Source organism: Ptychodera flava, chromosome 10, assembly GCF_041260155.1.
Source record: "Ptychodera flava strain L36383 chromosome 10, AS_Pfla_20210202, whole genome shotgun sequence".
Lineage (NCBI taxonomy): Eukaryota > Metazoa > Hemichordata > Enteropneusta > Ptychoderidae > Ptychodera > Ptychodera flava.
This window is the reverse complement of record NC_091937.1, coordinates 19,830,578-19,847,372: the sequence shown is the minus strand read 5'-3', so window position 1 is coordinate 19,847,372 and position 16,795 is coordinate 19,830,578. Positions and strand designations below refer to the sequence as shown.

Here is a 16,795-nt window from a genome sequence, read left to right as displayed (position 1 = left end):
TCAAAAGTTCCTATACATGGTCTATATGAATGACATATCCCAAAAGTCAGATTAAAAGTTTCAAATGTGATATTTCATTCAACATTTGGTTGAGCTACCTATTTCAATAAAAGAAACTTGAACTTTGAACTTCCTGGTGTATTTTTGACCCGCTATTTGTAGCTTTCAGCAGGTTTTAAAAACATTTTCCAGGCACTATGAGTTACTCTTCGATTGGAATAACGTGTTTACTCTTGAAAATTCACATTCAGAGAAGAAGAATGTTATATCTGTAAAGAGCCTTTTGCGTAGATATTGGACAAATGAATCTAGTGTATTAGTCCCAACATGGACACACGACCTATACTTCATATTATCCTGCTCTTGAATACGCTTGGTGAGCTGCTGATGCCAACTGTGTATATGTGAATGCTTTCAGTGTTTTGGGTGTGGCAGTTTGATGGCAACGTCTTTGACTTTTAAAATTCCATACCCCTGAAGCAAGTCCAGCAAATTCTCCGTTCCTTCAACAACTTTACTGAATTGATGTTTCCAATACTGTTTGTGCTGTTGAGAAAGTTTCGTACGCCCACATATACCAACAAACAGAGTATGTGATTTTTTTTTCTGTTCGAGGAAATATTTTCCACTCTTGTTGAAACGGGAACTCTCAGCAGCATCCACATTCATCAAGGCTGAGTCGTGGAAGTTTTTGTACCTAGTAATCAGAAAATCAAAAGTGATTCATTGTAATGTTGAAGTAGCACGCTGAAGTATTTTCACAGTTGTATTTCATGTATTAGAGAAAAATTCTCAAGGTCAATGTTCATACCAGTATAGTCAAGTATGCCATCCTGATTGCAGTGTGTCAGGGTTAGATTCAACATCAGTTTTCCAACAATACATCCACACATTCACAGCTGTGAATAAGAAAGAAATGCAACAAGTGGACAGTCTGGATGTGTTTATTGTATGTCCAACCTATGGCTTTATTTGTACAGGAGCATTTACATACCTCTCTACAGTATTTCTTGGGTGTCTGAAGAACATTTAACTGATAAATTATATAAAATTTACAGCTCAGGAAATTCTTACAACTTCACAAATGAACAAGTTGGTTTTGGTGCTGTGTGTATTAACGTTGATTACAATTTGCTTATCTGTGTAGCCTGCCTCCCATTTAAAGTTTGTTTCAGTTTCCAGTTATCCCTACCTATCTGAACCCTCCCCATGGAAAGTGCTGTAGTTTACAGCCAATGCCAGTTGCATTTTTTGTGCCATGTTGACCAGAACTAATTGTTGACGTAGGAGGTTACGTCTGGAAAGAGAAGAAACCCATTGAAGGTGGAGTAGATGTCGTGGCCATCGGTGCTGCCTCCCCTCATTGTGTAGCCAGGTTTCAGACGGATGAACATTCTGTCATCTTTCTTCAGACGCAGGATGGCTATGTTACTGCCCGTATCAACAGCGATGCTTGAGATGAATTTCTCGTCGTTTCTCACCAGGTCGGCGTGTGTCTGGCCCATTCCTTCTCTGGGCATCACAGTCCACGAGAAGAAATAAGTGCCGCTGGCTGGAACGCTGTAAATGCCAGTTGCCTTGTTGTAGTCAGCGCCGACATCTGTGAAGACGTGGTCAAATTCCACTCGTCTGGGTGCTTCCACTGGACCAATAGAGTAAGACAGTCCAACACAGAACGCTGTTCGTATTTCTCCACTACCATCTTGTCGATCAAGTCCTGGACCGATGATTCCGCCCAACCCATCTGAGCCTGGAGAGCCAGGTGGACCCATGGGACCAGGTGGGCCCATAGGACCAGCTGTTCCTGCATACCCACGATCTCCTTTCGCTCCGGGTGGACCAGGCAAGCCGGGCATTCCTGGCATTCCAGGAGCTCCTGCTGTTCCAGTGCAGCCAGAATCCTGGGCTCCGGAATCACTGGGAGCACCCGGACCACTAACAATGCCAGAATCACTGGAACCATCTGCATCAGTCGGACTTCCATCAACACCGGAATCACTAGAACCATCTGGATCACTTGGAACCTCATCTTCCTTCTCAACAACAACATCTTTGGCAGTGGTAGACAGCACCATAGCTGACAGAACCAGTAAAGTTAGGATGCGTGTGTTCAGCTTCATCTTCCTGTGAAAAAGCAATGAAAGAAAGAAGTATGTAAGCATGGAATATATCACACAAATTCACATCCTGTGTATTTATAATAAAAAACAATCATTGTGTACTAATGGTGCAGATTGTTTGTGCCAACTTCGATTCACTGTAGGTGTTGTTTCTGTGATGAAATCAGTACACTAGCTGCTGATTAACCCTTTCACCACCATGGTTTGAACCAATCCCGTTGTTTTCTATGGTAAAGTTGGACCTCTAGAATAGGAAATGGGGTGATAGGGTTAAAAGAAAAGTTCCTGTTAGACTTAGGCTCTGTATTTCACTCACTTTTCAGGTATTCTGCTTGAAATGGACCGAGAAACTTTGAAAGATTTTTGAATGGCCGTAATGGTAAAATATTGCATAATTATTGACCGGAGCCACTTGTCTCATAATTGCATAGGGGATATTGTACAGGTCTGTGGATGTAATGGAGTGGTGTTACGATCATTCATCCGGTTTAATTGCCGTAACCACAGGTGTAATTTTAACACCTGCAGACGACCGGTAATATGTGGATTATCTCTGGTTGTTTTGATGTTTGCCAGAAAAGTGGAGTAACGTGACCATGGTGAACGGACAGAAGTGTGCGGTGGATGCTGTCGTGTGATGTCAGGCTGTACCGGTATAATCAGACTTCACTGCGTAGTGTCTGGGTGAGATAGACATAACAGAATTGTTAGGCAGATACAGTTTGTCTGGCTTGAAAGTTCAAGTGGTGGTTTGACCTAGATATGTCATGAACCTACAGCGTGGCATTGCATGGGATGGTATTGCCCGCCTTGTGCATAGGCTAGCAATTAAATGTTGATTATTTATTTGCTGTTTGTGTTTTGTCTACAGCAAGGCATGCTTTTGAACCATGAGCTATTTTGTGGATCAAAATTCAAACTGTTTTTTTGTTTAGCAATCGGTAATACAGTGTCGGTGCCTGTTACTTTAAAGGTTTTTTTACTAAACATTTCTTGTACACATTTCATGTTCGTCATCAGATTTATTCAAGTTTGATATACACCATGCAAACATCAGTATCTGAAAGTGTTCATTTTGTATACCTCAGTCTGAAATATGTTGGTGACTTTTAGAATTTTAAAACTTTAGTATCATATGGTCAATTAGATTATGCCTTTGTAAAAGGCACTCCAGCCATGAATGATTGTTTGATGAGACACTGACAGATGTTTGTGAATCTTGAAGATCTTTCTGAGTCCAATTCTTTATTTCAGTCAGAGGATAGGCTTATATTATTAATTTGCAAAGCTGTCAGTCTGTGTACTGGCGAGGCTTCATCATAGTATAAAGGCAATAAATCTAGCAATTGTATTTAACTTTAACAAGTTTAGGATTTGTCAGCCTTGTGTTTCCATTATAAATCAAATAATAGAAATTTCATAGACATGCTTATGTGACTTTGCTGTCCATGATGATGATGATGATGACGACGAAGACGACCATGACGATGATGATGACGATGATGATGATGATGATGACGATGATGATGATGATGACGATGACAATCATGATTCATGATGATGATGACTATGATGATGAAGATGATGATTAGGAGGAAGGTGATGATAATGATGATGATGATGTTGATGATGATGATGATGATGATGATGATGATGATGATGACAATGATGATGATGATGATGATGATGATGATGATGATGATGATGATGATGATGATGTTGATGATGAAGATGGTGATGACTATGATGATGGTTAATGGCAGTTGCAATAGCAGTAGAATCAGAACATCAATCGCCAAATCAACAAGATATCATCCACACTGAAAAAAACCAGTATTTTTTAGAATATATCTTCCATTCTAAACCATCTGCAATTTGAAGTCATTGACAAACAACTGCCTTAATTGAAGTTTGAGAAAAGAGCGTTATACTAAGACTATTTTCCAACATACACTCCAGAATCTCAGAATAACACTTGTAGAAATCTGAAATAGGAAGACAGATATTAAAACCTATAAGAGCTACAGTTGCTCTACCTTCTCTGCGTCTTCCCATAACTCAAAATTTAGACCTAAAGTATCTTGAAATACAAAGGATGGGGCCTTCAAATGTAATGCATTGTTGACAAAGTAAAATGAATCTGAATGGAGGAGTACAAGTTAATCGTTTACAACAAGACTGAACATTACACACATACAGACTGTGTTGATGAGACTAGGCATGATTTAGGCAGCAGAAGAAAAGTATTGAAAAATGAGTGTACAGTTACATCCTATGGACATTTTAATAGCCTGTTGGCAAATGTTTCACTTACTTCCAAATCTGAATAGAAAAATTGTAGGCTTAGGGAGACTTCCATTTTTGCCTTGGACTCCCTAACCTGATCATTTTTCAAATAATTGTGTACATCACCATTATTTGCCACAGACTGAAAATGTAATTTGATTTTACTGCAGAATCCGTAAGTTAAGATATTGACCAGGAGTGACCATAGACAAGCAAAAATAGAATTAGAAATCATGTCTATTTATAAATATACGAAGGGAAAAAAATGTTTTTAGCATAAAATTTTTCTGAAGCTAAGTTTCTGCATGTAGATATAATAACGTGGATGAAAGTCCATATTCAACTTAAATGTGGCGTTGACATTGTCGTCACAAAGGTAATCATCTTTCTGGTAAAAAATAATATCCTTCAACATTACCCATGATGCTACAGATCTTTCACAGCTTATAAGGCAGTCTTAGACGTGACTTACCAGTTTCCGTGTGGGCGAAATAGAGTACAGTTTTAAAACCTGTTGTCAGAGGTTTGCTTCCTTGGAAACTGTTGATGACAAAAAACTAGACCCAATATCTCCCGCACCATATCAAAATGCAAGTTGTGTATGTTTTCAAGTAGCCATGTAATCATGGCTGTTAATCATTCATAGTGAGTGGCTGTTATCCAATCAGAAACTCCAACACAAGTGATGTACCTGTCATTTTCGTCTAATGGGCTTTCTCATTGGGCTGAAGTTGAGTCTTTATAAAGGAAATGTAATGACATCACGTACTGTAACCATGGCCACCTGCCCTTGAAGTCAGGAATTTCTGCCTGCGTGTGCATTTCTATTACATGGAAACGTCGCTCGATTTCTGAGTCAAGTGGACATTTCTGCCCGACTTCTATCACACTTAACCTCTGAATTTCAAACTTAGGGGAAGTATTCTGGCAATTTTTTATCAATTTGCAGTTAAATGTTGTTCCACTCTTACTTACAGTGGAATCACAAATAAACAGAAATACCACATTTAATAATCAAAGGTAAAATCTTAGTGTGTTCTGCGTCAAACTGCTCCAGTTTAGACATCTGGGTGCTGGTGTAATGTCAGGTTTTGATGAGGAAGAGTTCTGTTTCACAGACAGAAGCGTCAGGCATTTTGAGAATCATTCAGTTGTACAGAAGCATACTATTGTTTGATCAGTGATACAATTATTACCATCACAAACAAACGGAAAAATCTAAAACTTTTATTGAATAATTAGTGATGAAAGGCTGGTGAATCGATCAATATCAATTTGAAATTAATGGAAAGTTATATTTTTTGATGTTTGTTTAAATTTAAATTTCTCTCTCAGAAAAGTTTGAAAAAATTGCACTCTGCTTACCAATATTCAGTTCACAAATGAAAAATTGCATCAAGAGTTTGCACTGAAATCTCAAATTGTTATCAGAGCCTACACATTGCCAGCATGGCTTGATTTCTATATAGTTGTACTTTTTTTGCACTTAAACAGATATTTTTTGACCTCTGTCAGTGACAGAACCCTGACTCACTTCTGAAAAGTCAAGGGGGATTTGTTCTTCGTACGATTATTGTGTTGAGTAAATAGAATTAATATTAATACTTCAAGAGGTGTCAAGTTTTAGCCACTTATTATCCACTTGTGATATTCAAAAAGCCATTTGTCAGGTATATTTGAGTTGAGTCAATGTTACTGAACTATACAGGGATATCCGAAGGTATGCACCCATTTGTTTTAGGGATGGACCATTTGATTTTGAGAGGGGTGGTCAGGAGGCTGACATACATTTCTCTGTAATGATCTGAAATTTTGTAACTCTTTTGATTATTCATATCCTGCATATTATGCACTTCCTGTGCAGTTGACTTGAATGATAATTTTTTGAGCAATTTTTGCTTTGAAATTTTGATATCAGTGCACAAATTTCCATTTTGTGTCTGATTCCTATCTCTGACTCAAGCCAGGATGTGCACAACACAGCAGATACCATGAATGTTGAAAGTGTTTCTTCAGTAGACTGCAGTTATTTCACATATATTTAACTTTTGACCGCCATAATTTTTCCCACCAAAATTTTATTGCTATATTTTACCGATTTCTATGAATTTTTCTGTTACATTGATACTTTTGATAATTATGAACCAAATGGACATAACTATTCAAAAACTACAATTTTGATCAAAATTTTTGAAAAATCTGATAAAAAATATTTGATCTGAAAAGAAATTATCTGGGTTATATATTATAAAGGTGACAAAAATTGACTGGCACTCAAAGGGTTAAGCAAGTCAAACGTATCACCTGTGAATTTGACTCCAATAAATTCTTGTACATTTTATTTTCAGTATTTTATACCACTGTATAGGAATTTGTGACATCTATCACGTTCTCATTAGGTAGGGAAATTCCACTGAAAAATTTCATTATGTGACGTCATACGATGACCAACATGGTGGTCGTTTGCCAGCATGATATATGTGGCCTCTTCATAGTTTCCTGTTTGTTCATTTGGTGCCGAGGACACAGGAGTTGTAAGCAAACAGTCTTTTTGATACCCGACAAGGTACCTTTTCACTCATGGTACGGCCACTTCAAGCTTGCATGCATTGGCTAAGGGACAATTCTACTGTTCAGTTGCTTAGGAACAGTCCCTTAGCAGGATTAACAAGTCTTATTTTTATGAACGCACTTTTAAATTACGTCAATTTTTAAAACAGCTAAGGTAAACGTCCGATGGTGATGGATGCAAAAATTTAAACGGAACATTGTTGGAAAATGTGAAGTAATATCTACCTCAATATACCCATTGATGGATTTGAAACATGTAATAGTCTTATTTTCAAGAAGTTCAAAATGAATCTTTTTAAAGAGAATTCCCACAGATTTTTATCAATAATTTTAAATTTCATAATTTTGAACATGATCGCTTTGTGTTCATACTGAACATAGTGATCCTGTCTGTTTTGGTGTGGGAATTTCACCTTTTTGTGTGTATGTGTGTATTTGTGAGAGTTTTTTACATAATGTTACAGTGTTTATAAACAAGCAAGTTCATGTTCGAAAAAGGCATTTCTCTCATATTTCTGCTGAAAAATTTGCTATGCTGGCGTTGATTTTTCTGCACAAAAATTGATTTCCTTGGCCAAACTGACAACATCAACAGTCAGACATCACGTGATCCAAACTACTGACTAGGTGGCATGAGGGAAAAACAGTGGCTTCAAACCTTTGGATTCAAGCTAAAGTGGTTCTAGGGTTCCCAGATATGTACCATATCCCAACCCTAATCCCAGTGACTCCCTACGTGTTATTTAGGATTGCTGCGAAATGCTGTCAGTGTTCACAAATACTCGATCATTCTGACTGGGTTTATGTGTGAATGATGAATGCTCTTCCATCACGTACTGATGGAGAGCATCATGTACCCGTACTGATGGGAGCAAGATCAGATCAGTACCACTGGTGGGCTCAGTCACAATGAATCTGATACGTGTACAATGAAGCTGAGTGTCAAATACCTTTGTCATGCGGCTTGAACAGTGAGTGTGTTTACAGTGTTGTCAGCATGAGGAATATCTACTCATGCTGAAGCTGTAGTCCTTGATGCCAAAGTAGCGATCCTAATTCGGAAAGTATTCCAACAATTTCACTGCAATTGTGTTTCAGAAAAGGAAGATTGATCTTTGGGTACAAATTTGAAAGTTTTCCAATTCCTTATAGCAGCTGTGGATTTGCTTTGAGCTGCTGTGGATTTGCTTCAAAGCTCTAAGAAAATATTAAGTTTCAATTTTTTTTGTGAAAATTGAAAATTAATATGTTTTTGTGAACGAGGTCTGCAGAGGGTTGTGGTAATTTTGAATTTCAACCATTGCCAAATTTTGGTAACTTGCATTTCTGATACAAGAAATTACATAACAAGCCTGTTTTTTCCATACTTGATTATACATATAAATGAAAGTACGGTAGTTTATAATGTTCTTGGATATATCGGTTTCGTGAATAAGTTTGGAACTTCAGTTTTTGAAATGCATATGTATTAAAGAAACTATCAATATTGCAGAAATGTTAAAAATATAAAGAATTTTTTCTTTGGGTCACTTTTCAGTAAAACTGCAAAACTGCACACTTCATCGTACTCCTCTACTTCTCACAAGTTTCATGCCATCATCATTTCATCACAAGTGCACTTTGGTTACATAACAATTGACAATTTAGAACACTTTGATACAGAGTTAAATGGCGGTTTTATTCACGTATTGTAACTGAAGTCAAGCACTGACACAATTTTAAACAGAGTAGATCTGATTCACTTAGATGACCACTGATAACAGCAAAATGAGGATGATCCAATTGAAAATAACCAAAAGTAACATCACATTTTAGAGGAGCTGATAAGCCATTGTAATATGACAAGACTTATCAGGATTTTTTTTAGATAGTAGCAAGGAGAGAGAGAGAGAGAGAGAGAGAGAGAGAGAGAGAGAGAGAGCGAGAGTGATATATATATGTATATATATATATATAATTATATATATAGAGAGAGAGAGAGAGAGAAGAGAGAGAGAGAGAGAGAGAGAGAGAGAGAGAGAGAGAGATGCCTTAAAGTGAACTGTTTATGGCTTCCAGTGTAAGTTTTATTTGTGAACATCATAGAACTTTCTCTTTACAATAAAGTTTTCTTACTTTTTTTTTTCTTAAATGCTGATACAGAGTTTTACCCTTTGACAACTAAAAACTTCAGCCAAATTTCAGTCCAACTAAAAACCAACAAACTTGCCAGGATACAGTGTTTTCCTGAATGATTTAATAAATTGGAAATTAATACATCAAAAATAATCATATATCCAAAACGGAAAATAAAATTAGCATTTTACTTTGTTGCCGACATGTGTTTGGATTGTGGCCAAACGTTTACACATCGGTATCAGTAACCCCCTGTCATGAAGGGTTTTCACAACAGATGTAAGTACTGTTTACAGGATTGAAATGCCAGCATTGGCTGGCTACAAAAATATGGAAGCTCACTTGAGAGTGGCAGTATCACAGCTGAGTTTATTCTCTCCTCATTCAAATGTCATCTCAAGTGGGGCATTTTTTTGCATTGGTTATAAACTCAGTACATTATTGTACAGTTTTCAAATGGTGAGCATCAAACCAAATAAAACAACTAACCAGGTAATTTCCGTGATCATCTTCAGTGATAATTTGCCAAGAGTGATCACCTGTCATCCAGAAACGTCAACACAAATGGAAAGATTTTCTGATTTCATTAGTTATACTGCCAGCATTACCCATATTTTGTGCCCATTTTAAATATCTTTTCAGTTAAACTTTTAATTTCTGCTTGACGCAGAACTCATCAGATACGTTGATTCAGCCGTCATCTGTATAATTATTGACCTCTGCCAACTTTCAGTTTTTATGTTCCTGGAGATAAATTTGTTCAAATTTGATCAAATGAGGATAACATTTTCTGGCCAATTTTATCTTTTGAATCTTTGCGATGACTTTGTTCAAATTTGTTTCGCTCCTTTTTGGTATACATTCTATAATTTTTTCCAAGAAGTCACGGAATAGCTGTTGCTGTGATTTGATATGTAGCTTTGCAGTAACACTGTTTAAAAAAAAACAACAGCAGTTGTATATCTACCACTGGGTGGCTTGTTTCAAGGAACGCAACTCACAGGTGTAGCTTAGACTGCTCAGAATAAATTTTTGTCCAGTCTTTAAAGTTTATGGGTAAACTTCTATAAATTTTAAAAGCCAAAAAAGAAAAAGAAAGTTTGTGTCACTTATACACTGATTGAACAAGTTAGAAATGGATGCTTTTTGCATAAAAGCCTTCCTCTATGTAAGAATTCTCTATCGTCAGTGAACATGTACACAGATAGAACGCTTTTTGTAGAGTTTGCATAATAAAATTTCTCATGCAAAAGTAAATAATGTATGCTTTTCAGCAATATTAAGTCCTGCTAATATGATTTTGCCATGCTAGAGAGAAATACATTCCCTCTCCACTGATGTCTTAAACACACTTGTTTTAACAAAAATAAAAATGCAAAATAAATATGATATAAAAAATCTAATAAAGAATTTTTTTTTAAATTAGAAAAGCATCTGCAGGTGTATTTGTTCAAACACAAGATGTCAAAATATTCTGAAATTTTATGGCCGGTCCCATTTGGCATGCAAGTCTTGCCTACAGAGGGAGCTCTTCATTGTAGGTGCAAACACCAGAGAGTGCTTTGACCACAGACAGTAGAACATCTTTCACTACAAGGTCTATACTTTGGCTGTAATCTATTGCCAAACTTCAAATTGTGTTCAGACATCTTCAATAAATGTGATCTCATATTAATTACATATTGTTGTAGCATGAACTTTTCCTAGAGATTATCCTTGACCATGACACTGCCAAGAGGTCATGGTGATGGCAGGTCATGTGTAATCTACAATAGATTTGTGGTTATATTTCCGACTGACTTGCACATGAATGTTAATGATTTCCCATTTTACATCTTGAATAGAATCTAGGTACTGTCCAAATTGGCAGAAGCTCATTAACATGCAGGTTACTCTCAGTAAACAAAATGTAAAGTGCATCCATAGTTTCCATGCGCAACTGATTTTACAAGGTTTTGTTCATGTTCAATATGTTTATAAATAAAGTAATCTTGAAGTAAGCAGTGCCACATCAAGTTAACAAAATTTCGAACTTTTCACAGAGCTCAACTTTTGAGTCATTTTCCATTGGGACAGGGTACACAACACTGTTTGGTTGTAATATGAATATTCATGTCAGCTAATTTTGCAGAAAGTTACATTCACTTGACTCACTATTAACCCCCACCCCACCCCCACCCCGGATCCCCTTTCCCACTCCACCCTGGATCTTGTGCAGGCACTTGACGGACAAAAAGGCCAGTATTGCAAAGTAATTACTCTTTGAGCCTATTACATCTTGTGGTGTGAGGACATTCCAATGCCCGTGGGTGCGTTTGGGCGTACCGCTCTCGTCAGGAGAACATCCGACGAGGGCGAGCTTCCGATAGCTGTTCTTGTTCTTGACGACCAAACGACACAGCCTCGCTTTGGCAGAACTTGGTACAAATGTGACTATAGTCACGGCAACAGACAACTTTCACGAAGGAAATCCTGTTTCGCTATATTTTAATCATCGTTCATACATAAGCTTTACCCAAATATTACGTTGAAGACGTTTGTTGTACATTTGTACAACAGTTTACTCTCAAAAATTTTCGACAACTCTCCAAAAACGAAAAACATCAAATGTTTGGAAAGATCAAACTTGTAATAATAATTCACCTATCTCGAATTGTATCCTGGGACGTTTTTCATACAATAGCAACATAGCACTGACATTTTCATTTCGCGCGGCTGGTTTCCGCCATCTTGTTCTCGTCTGCTCCCGGATCAGACCAGGGTTGTGTTCTTCGTTCTCGGAACGAAGATCGGCTATTTCCGGAAATGTAGCGAAGAGAATCGAGCGCGCTCGGCATATCCGAGCACCGTTCTTGCGTCGAGAACAGTGCGCCCAAACGCACCCCGTGTTCAGTCATGTGGTGACTGCCCTCTAGAGACAACTCTGTGACACATAAGTGCTAAATAAACTTTCCATGCTGCTTTGAAAAAAACCAAGGAATATTTGTATGAAGAGGAATATAGAGATGAATCTTCCATTCCACAGGTTCTGATATACAGTAATTATTTTAACACACCATATCCACAGTGTCTGCTGTGCTTTGTCAATTTCAGGTCATGTGACCTGTGTCATTTTGGCACTGATACATGTAAAGAGCCAGTTACTGGTTAGCAGTTTCTAAACTGCCGTTCAAAACTTGAAATAAAGACCTGTATACATCCATGCATACTCAAATACATCAATGACAATGACGATGTCGTCTGAGACCAAGATCAAAGATGGAGGTTAGGTATTTCTAATGTTTTCAGTGAGAAAATATGATTAAAGCTGTGTAGATAACCCATATTGACCTGACATATTTCTGTAACAGCATTATTTTTGCCTGAAAGTCACCAAACAGCCCATGGGCTGATTTTGGACAATTCATGGCCAGTCAATAATGTGTGTACTATAGTATAGCAGACAAGAGTGCAGGTCCGTTAGAAATGCCGGTGTGTTGATACTGGCTGAGAGATCATCAATTAATTAACTTGCTTACCCCATAGACTTTAAAAACGAATTACCCTGTGCATTTTAAAGGGATAAAGGGTGAGCTAATGTGTATGGTTTATAAAACTAGAAGAAATCTGTAGGGAAGCACTGCAGGGAGTTCAATGCCAACGTCTGATTAATCTCTGTTCAAAAGTATAATTTTAATCCTATGACCAAAAAAAGAAACTTTGCAAATGTATACGTTTTATTTCATTTTATTTGTAAAACAAATGATCAAGATACCTCATTATTGTTACCCAAATGTGCCATAGACAAAAGTGAAAGCGTGAGTGTACATTTCTGTACTAATCTGGATTGGTTTTCATTCAAGCCTGTTCCTGTCATAAATCTGTTTGTGTTTTCCAGAGAAACTGCAGCAGAGGTTCAGTAATAATCATCAAAGATTGAGACAGACAGTCTAATTTGTAGTGATTGTAATGGTTGTTTATTATTTTGTACCCAATTTAGCAATGGAACATTATGATATCATAGTCGTGGCCAGGCGATCTATTTACTCATTTCATAAAATAGTCAATTAGCAAGACTGAGCAACTCTGCTTTTTAATGTATGTAAAAAAATTCTTCAGACATAGTTTGAAATGTTTTAAATGCAGTAAAAATATATCTTTATAATGGGTACCATTTCAATTCTTGAAATTTTATTTCAGTTGATGGTTTGAGCTTATACAGAGGATGCAACACATTCCACTTTCCTCTTCATAATCTAATATGAAAATAATTTACCACCAAAAGGAGAAAAGAACCTACAATATGCTTTCAATTTATAGCTTGCAGAATATCCAGAATTTTGCAGTACTAAATTATTTGTCTGGATAGAGCAAGTAGCCACTGAAATTTGTTGTAAAATATTCCCATCCCCAGAGACATCCACTGTTATTCAAAACGGCCGAAACTTTGTCATCTTTCTTCAGCCGCAGGATTACTTTTGTAGAACCGGAATCGGCCATGTCTTCATCTTTTCCATATGCAAATGCACTGCCTTCATGTATATTGTTCTTATAGATGATTACAGTTGCACCGCGACAGTTTCCAGGCTTGAAAATATGCAGGTGGAAGACATAGACGCCAGGAATTTCACACGTGAAAACCCCAGTCTCTTTGTCGTAGTCATCGCCGATGTTGAGCTGAACTAATGAAAACTTTACGTCCACAGCTCTCTCTTTGTCTGCCGTAAGCCTGCCTTTCCATGAGGCCTGGAAAGCTGACCGTTTGTTCAATGGTGGATTGTACACTTTTGGTTTTTCATCTTTGTCTTCGTCCTTGACTTCTTGTGTGTCGGTTTTCTCTGAGTCTTCGGCCGTGATTACACATTTTGTCAGGACAAGACTCCAAACGCAGAGAAGCACAACACACTTCAACTTCATGACCATCATGATGCTCCTATGCAAAATAGACAAAGTGAAAATCAATTACTTTCAAAGTTTTTGATTGGTTGTTGAAGTTCAGATATGTCTTTCCCAGCCAATAACCTGATAGCTTGCTCCTCAGGTTGACTGTGGCCTTGATATAACGACAAATTTGTACTTACTAAAAAGAAATGACAACGGGACAAATATACGCGTGTATGTTAGCTTAGACATTAATATGGACTCGCAAATCAAACTATCTTACTTATGCTCCGTCTGATTTGGCAAGTCTTCAGTTCAGCGCCCATCAATATACCACTGCTCATGGTTACATGTTTATTACTAAATACGGCTACACGCCTGCGACATAGGACACTGCTGCTTGAAATGTGGACAAATCTTGTCATTGTTGCATGTGTTGCCATTGCTGTAGCATGTAATCTGAGCTGTAAATATGTCTTTTAGTATTCAGTGCTAGCATTAGCAGTCGCCTACTGTAAGTGGTATTATTGCCATTTTTGTATGCGTAATTTTCAAAAGCATAAGCTAAAAATGTTAGTTTTTTGAATTCAAAAAAAATTATTTTTCTCTATAAAGTTAACACAAAACTGGCAGCCATTTTGAATTTTAAGTATCGAGAAATCTTTCATTGTTTCTCTAGTACAAAAATTTGCACGTTGACCCCCGATTTTTATTCCTGATTTTGAAAGACAACAGTTGAAAAATTCCTTAAGGAAAATTTGAGCAAAAATTTAAGTCTTTTACTTTTGAGGTTCATACTACCTTAACTGTATAGTATGTCTACGGAGATGTCCTTTCGGCACAAAAGAGACAATTATTTCACAAAATTCAACAGGGTGAAAAAAACAGATTAGGTCACAGATTCAGTTGATCGAACACTTATATTGCAGTAGGTCTGTTCTGTTTTGCTATCAATGCTCACCTCTAGGCAAACAGAATATGTGAGTCAAAGTGGCAAGCTACACAAGACAATCTGCTCTTTGCTTTTCCCTATCCTGCTCTGTAGGTATTACAGACCTCGAAGTTTAAAGACTTAACTTTTGAACCTTTTGTCAAATTTTCCTCAGGGAAACTTTCAACAATTCTGTTTCAAATCCAAGAACAAAATTTAGGGGTCATCATGTAAATTTTGGCACTATGGAAGCAAATTACCACAAATCTACCTATATTTGAAATTCAAAATGGCCGCTATTCCTGTGTTAATTTTATGGATAAAATTAAAGTTTCGATTATCATGAAAATAAGATTTTGAAAATTTTATTCACTCCACAAGCTTTAAAATGAAACCCTACTAGAAGTAGACCAAGAGAGTTTAGCTGTAAAAAATTGGAGTCCAAATATCTGTCCACAGGCACATTTTACCGTAATCCTTCGACAATTGCGATTGCCTGATAGTGAATTGTTTCTGCCATTATGAGTTTATTGAAACATAGAGAAGGGAATATGAGTGCTGTTATTTTTCCTGCCAAAATTTTACTGCTTTATTTTACCAAGTTTTATGAATTTTTCTGCATTTTTGTGATAATTTTAGACCAAATGGACATCATTCCATTGGCTACAGAGTTTTATCAAAATTTTGGCAAAAAAAAGGAACTACAGTTTATTTTATAAAGGCAACAAAAATTGACTTTGACACTACAGGAAGTTGTTTCAGACTATTGGTCATGGCCTTTAACATTATTATCCACTGGATAGTATCGGAATATTCAGATGCAACATGAATTCCAAAATACCTTCCACAGCTGTAATGGCGGTCTGTAATATCCTCTCAAGTGCTTTGATACTGTTTATCCCAAGACCAGAGCACATTCTCTCCTTTTTGTTTAATAAGTCAGGTTTTTTGTATGAGAAGCCTTGACTTTGATGAAAGAGAATAGGTATTCTAACTTTGAAAATCTTGAAAATTAGTTTTCAGGGTAAAATGTTCATGTATATTCAATAATTTTCAGTGTTATAACAGTCAACTCAGTGTTGGACTATTAACTAGTGCTGTCAGTTCATACACGTGTTGTGGCCATATTTCAGTAATTTTTGCAATGCCAGGTTCTTGTAGTATGCGTTTACATGTACTGTATTGCTGACTGGATATGCATTTATATAGTAGATACATGAAGTCCTGTCTCCTCGAGGAAATGAAACAACTTACCTTGGTTTTGGAGTGAGAAGTATTGTAGCTGCTTCTACAAGCAGAGCATAAATGGCAAGTATGAAAGATCTGGTGAAACTGGTTCTCCTGTCAGCTTGGCATGTAACAATGATGTGTCCTTACAGGTACTAATGCCACGTGTCCTAAAAAGTTCTAGATAACACAGGAGCAAAGACTTTTGCCACATTCTGTGAGAATTTATCCGATGGAGGCAGCTGTTGTTTATCTGGAAAGATTGCGTGTCAGTATCACAGGTCAGATCTGGGTTTCATCCTCTCGGAGATAAGACATCAGTATTCTTGTGAGCTTGATGAATTATGAATGAATTATGATGAATTATGGGGACTGTTCCCGCCAGCCAAATATTGCCCCCTGAATCATGACCCCCTCCCCAACTCTCCTCACAACTTCCCCCCTCCCCAGTGACACAAGACTTTAAAGTGCCATTTTGGATACAGTGTTCCTGAAAAGAATGAAGAGGTATTTTGTGCACTGTTGTTGCCATATTTCAGTGTTGAATTCTTAGTGTGGAAAAGCAATTTTTATTGATGGTTTTTCATTCTCAGCACGCAGGTAGACTTATACTGGTAAACCTCAATCTGATTAAAATCCGATGTGATGTTTCAACCTTTGCTTATTCTTTTGCTGTTCTCATTCG

General features: G+C 37.1%; 3 protein-coding genes across 3 annotated transcripts in view; 1 reads left to right on the top strand and 2 right to left on the bottom strand.

Annotated features, from left to right (window-relative positions):
• LOC139141541 (serine-protein kinase ATM-like) overlaps nt 1-16,795 on the top strand; it is a 111,596-nt gene that overhangs the window by 50,562 nt on the left and 44,239 nt on the right. The window lies entirely within an intron of this gene.
• LOC139142186 (complement C1q-like protein 4) lies at nt 940-4,999 on the bottom strand. The gene is made up of 2 exons (XM_070712038.1): nt 4,879-4,999; nt 940-2,124 (listed from the first exon to the last, which is right to left on the bottom strand). The coding sequence occupies exon 2, from the start codon at nt 2,118-2,120 to the stop codon at nt 1,272-1,274; it is 849 nt and encodes a 282-aa protein (XP_070568139.1). The 5' UTR covers nt 2,121-2,124; nt 4,879-4,999; the 3' UTR covers nt 940-1,271.
• Nucleotides 12,803-16,294, bottom strand: LOC139142189 (cerebellin-2-like). Its single transcript, XM_070712041.1, has 2 exons — nt 16,138-16,294; nt 12,803-14,004 (listed from the first exon to the last, which is right to left on the bottom strand). Exon 2 carries the CDS (start codon nt 13,995-13,997, stop codon nt 13,425-13,427), a length of 573 nt encoding a protein of 190 aa, XP_070568142.1. The 5' UTR covers nt 13,998-14,004; nt 16,138-16,294; the 3' UTR covers nt 12,803-13,424.

Excerpts from the sequence above, each read along its gene's own strand:
- LOC139142186 (XM_070712038.1), bottom strand. The coding sequence starts at position 2,120 with ATGAAGCTGAACACACGCATCCTAACTTTACTGGTTCTGTCAGCTATG.
- LOC139142189 (XM_070712041.1), bottom strand. The coding sequence starts at position 13,997 with ATGATGGTCATGAAGTTGAAGTGTGTTGTGCTTCTCTGCGTTTGGAGT.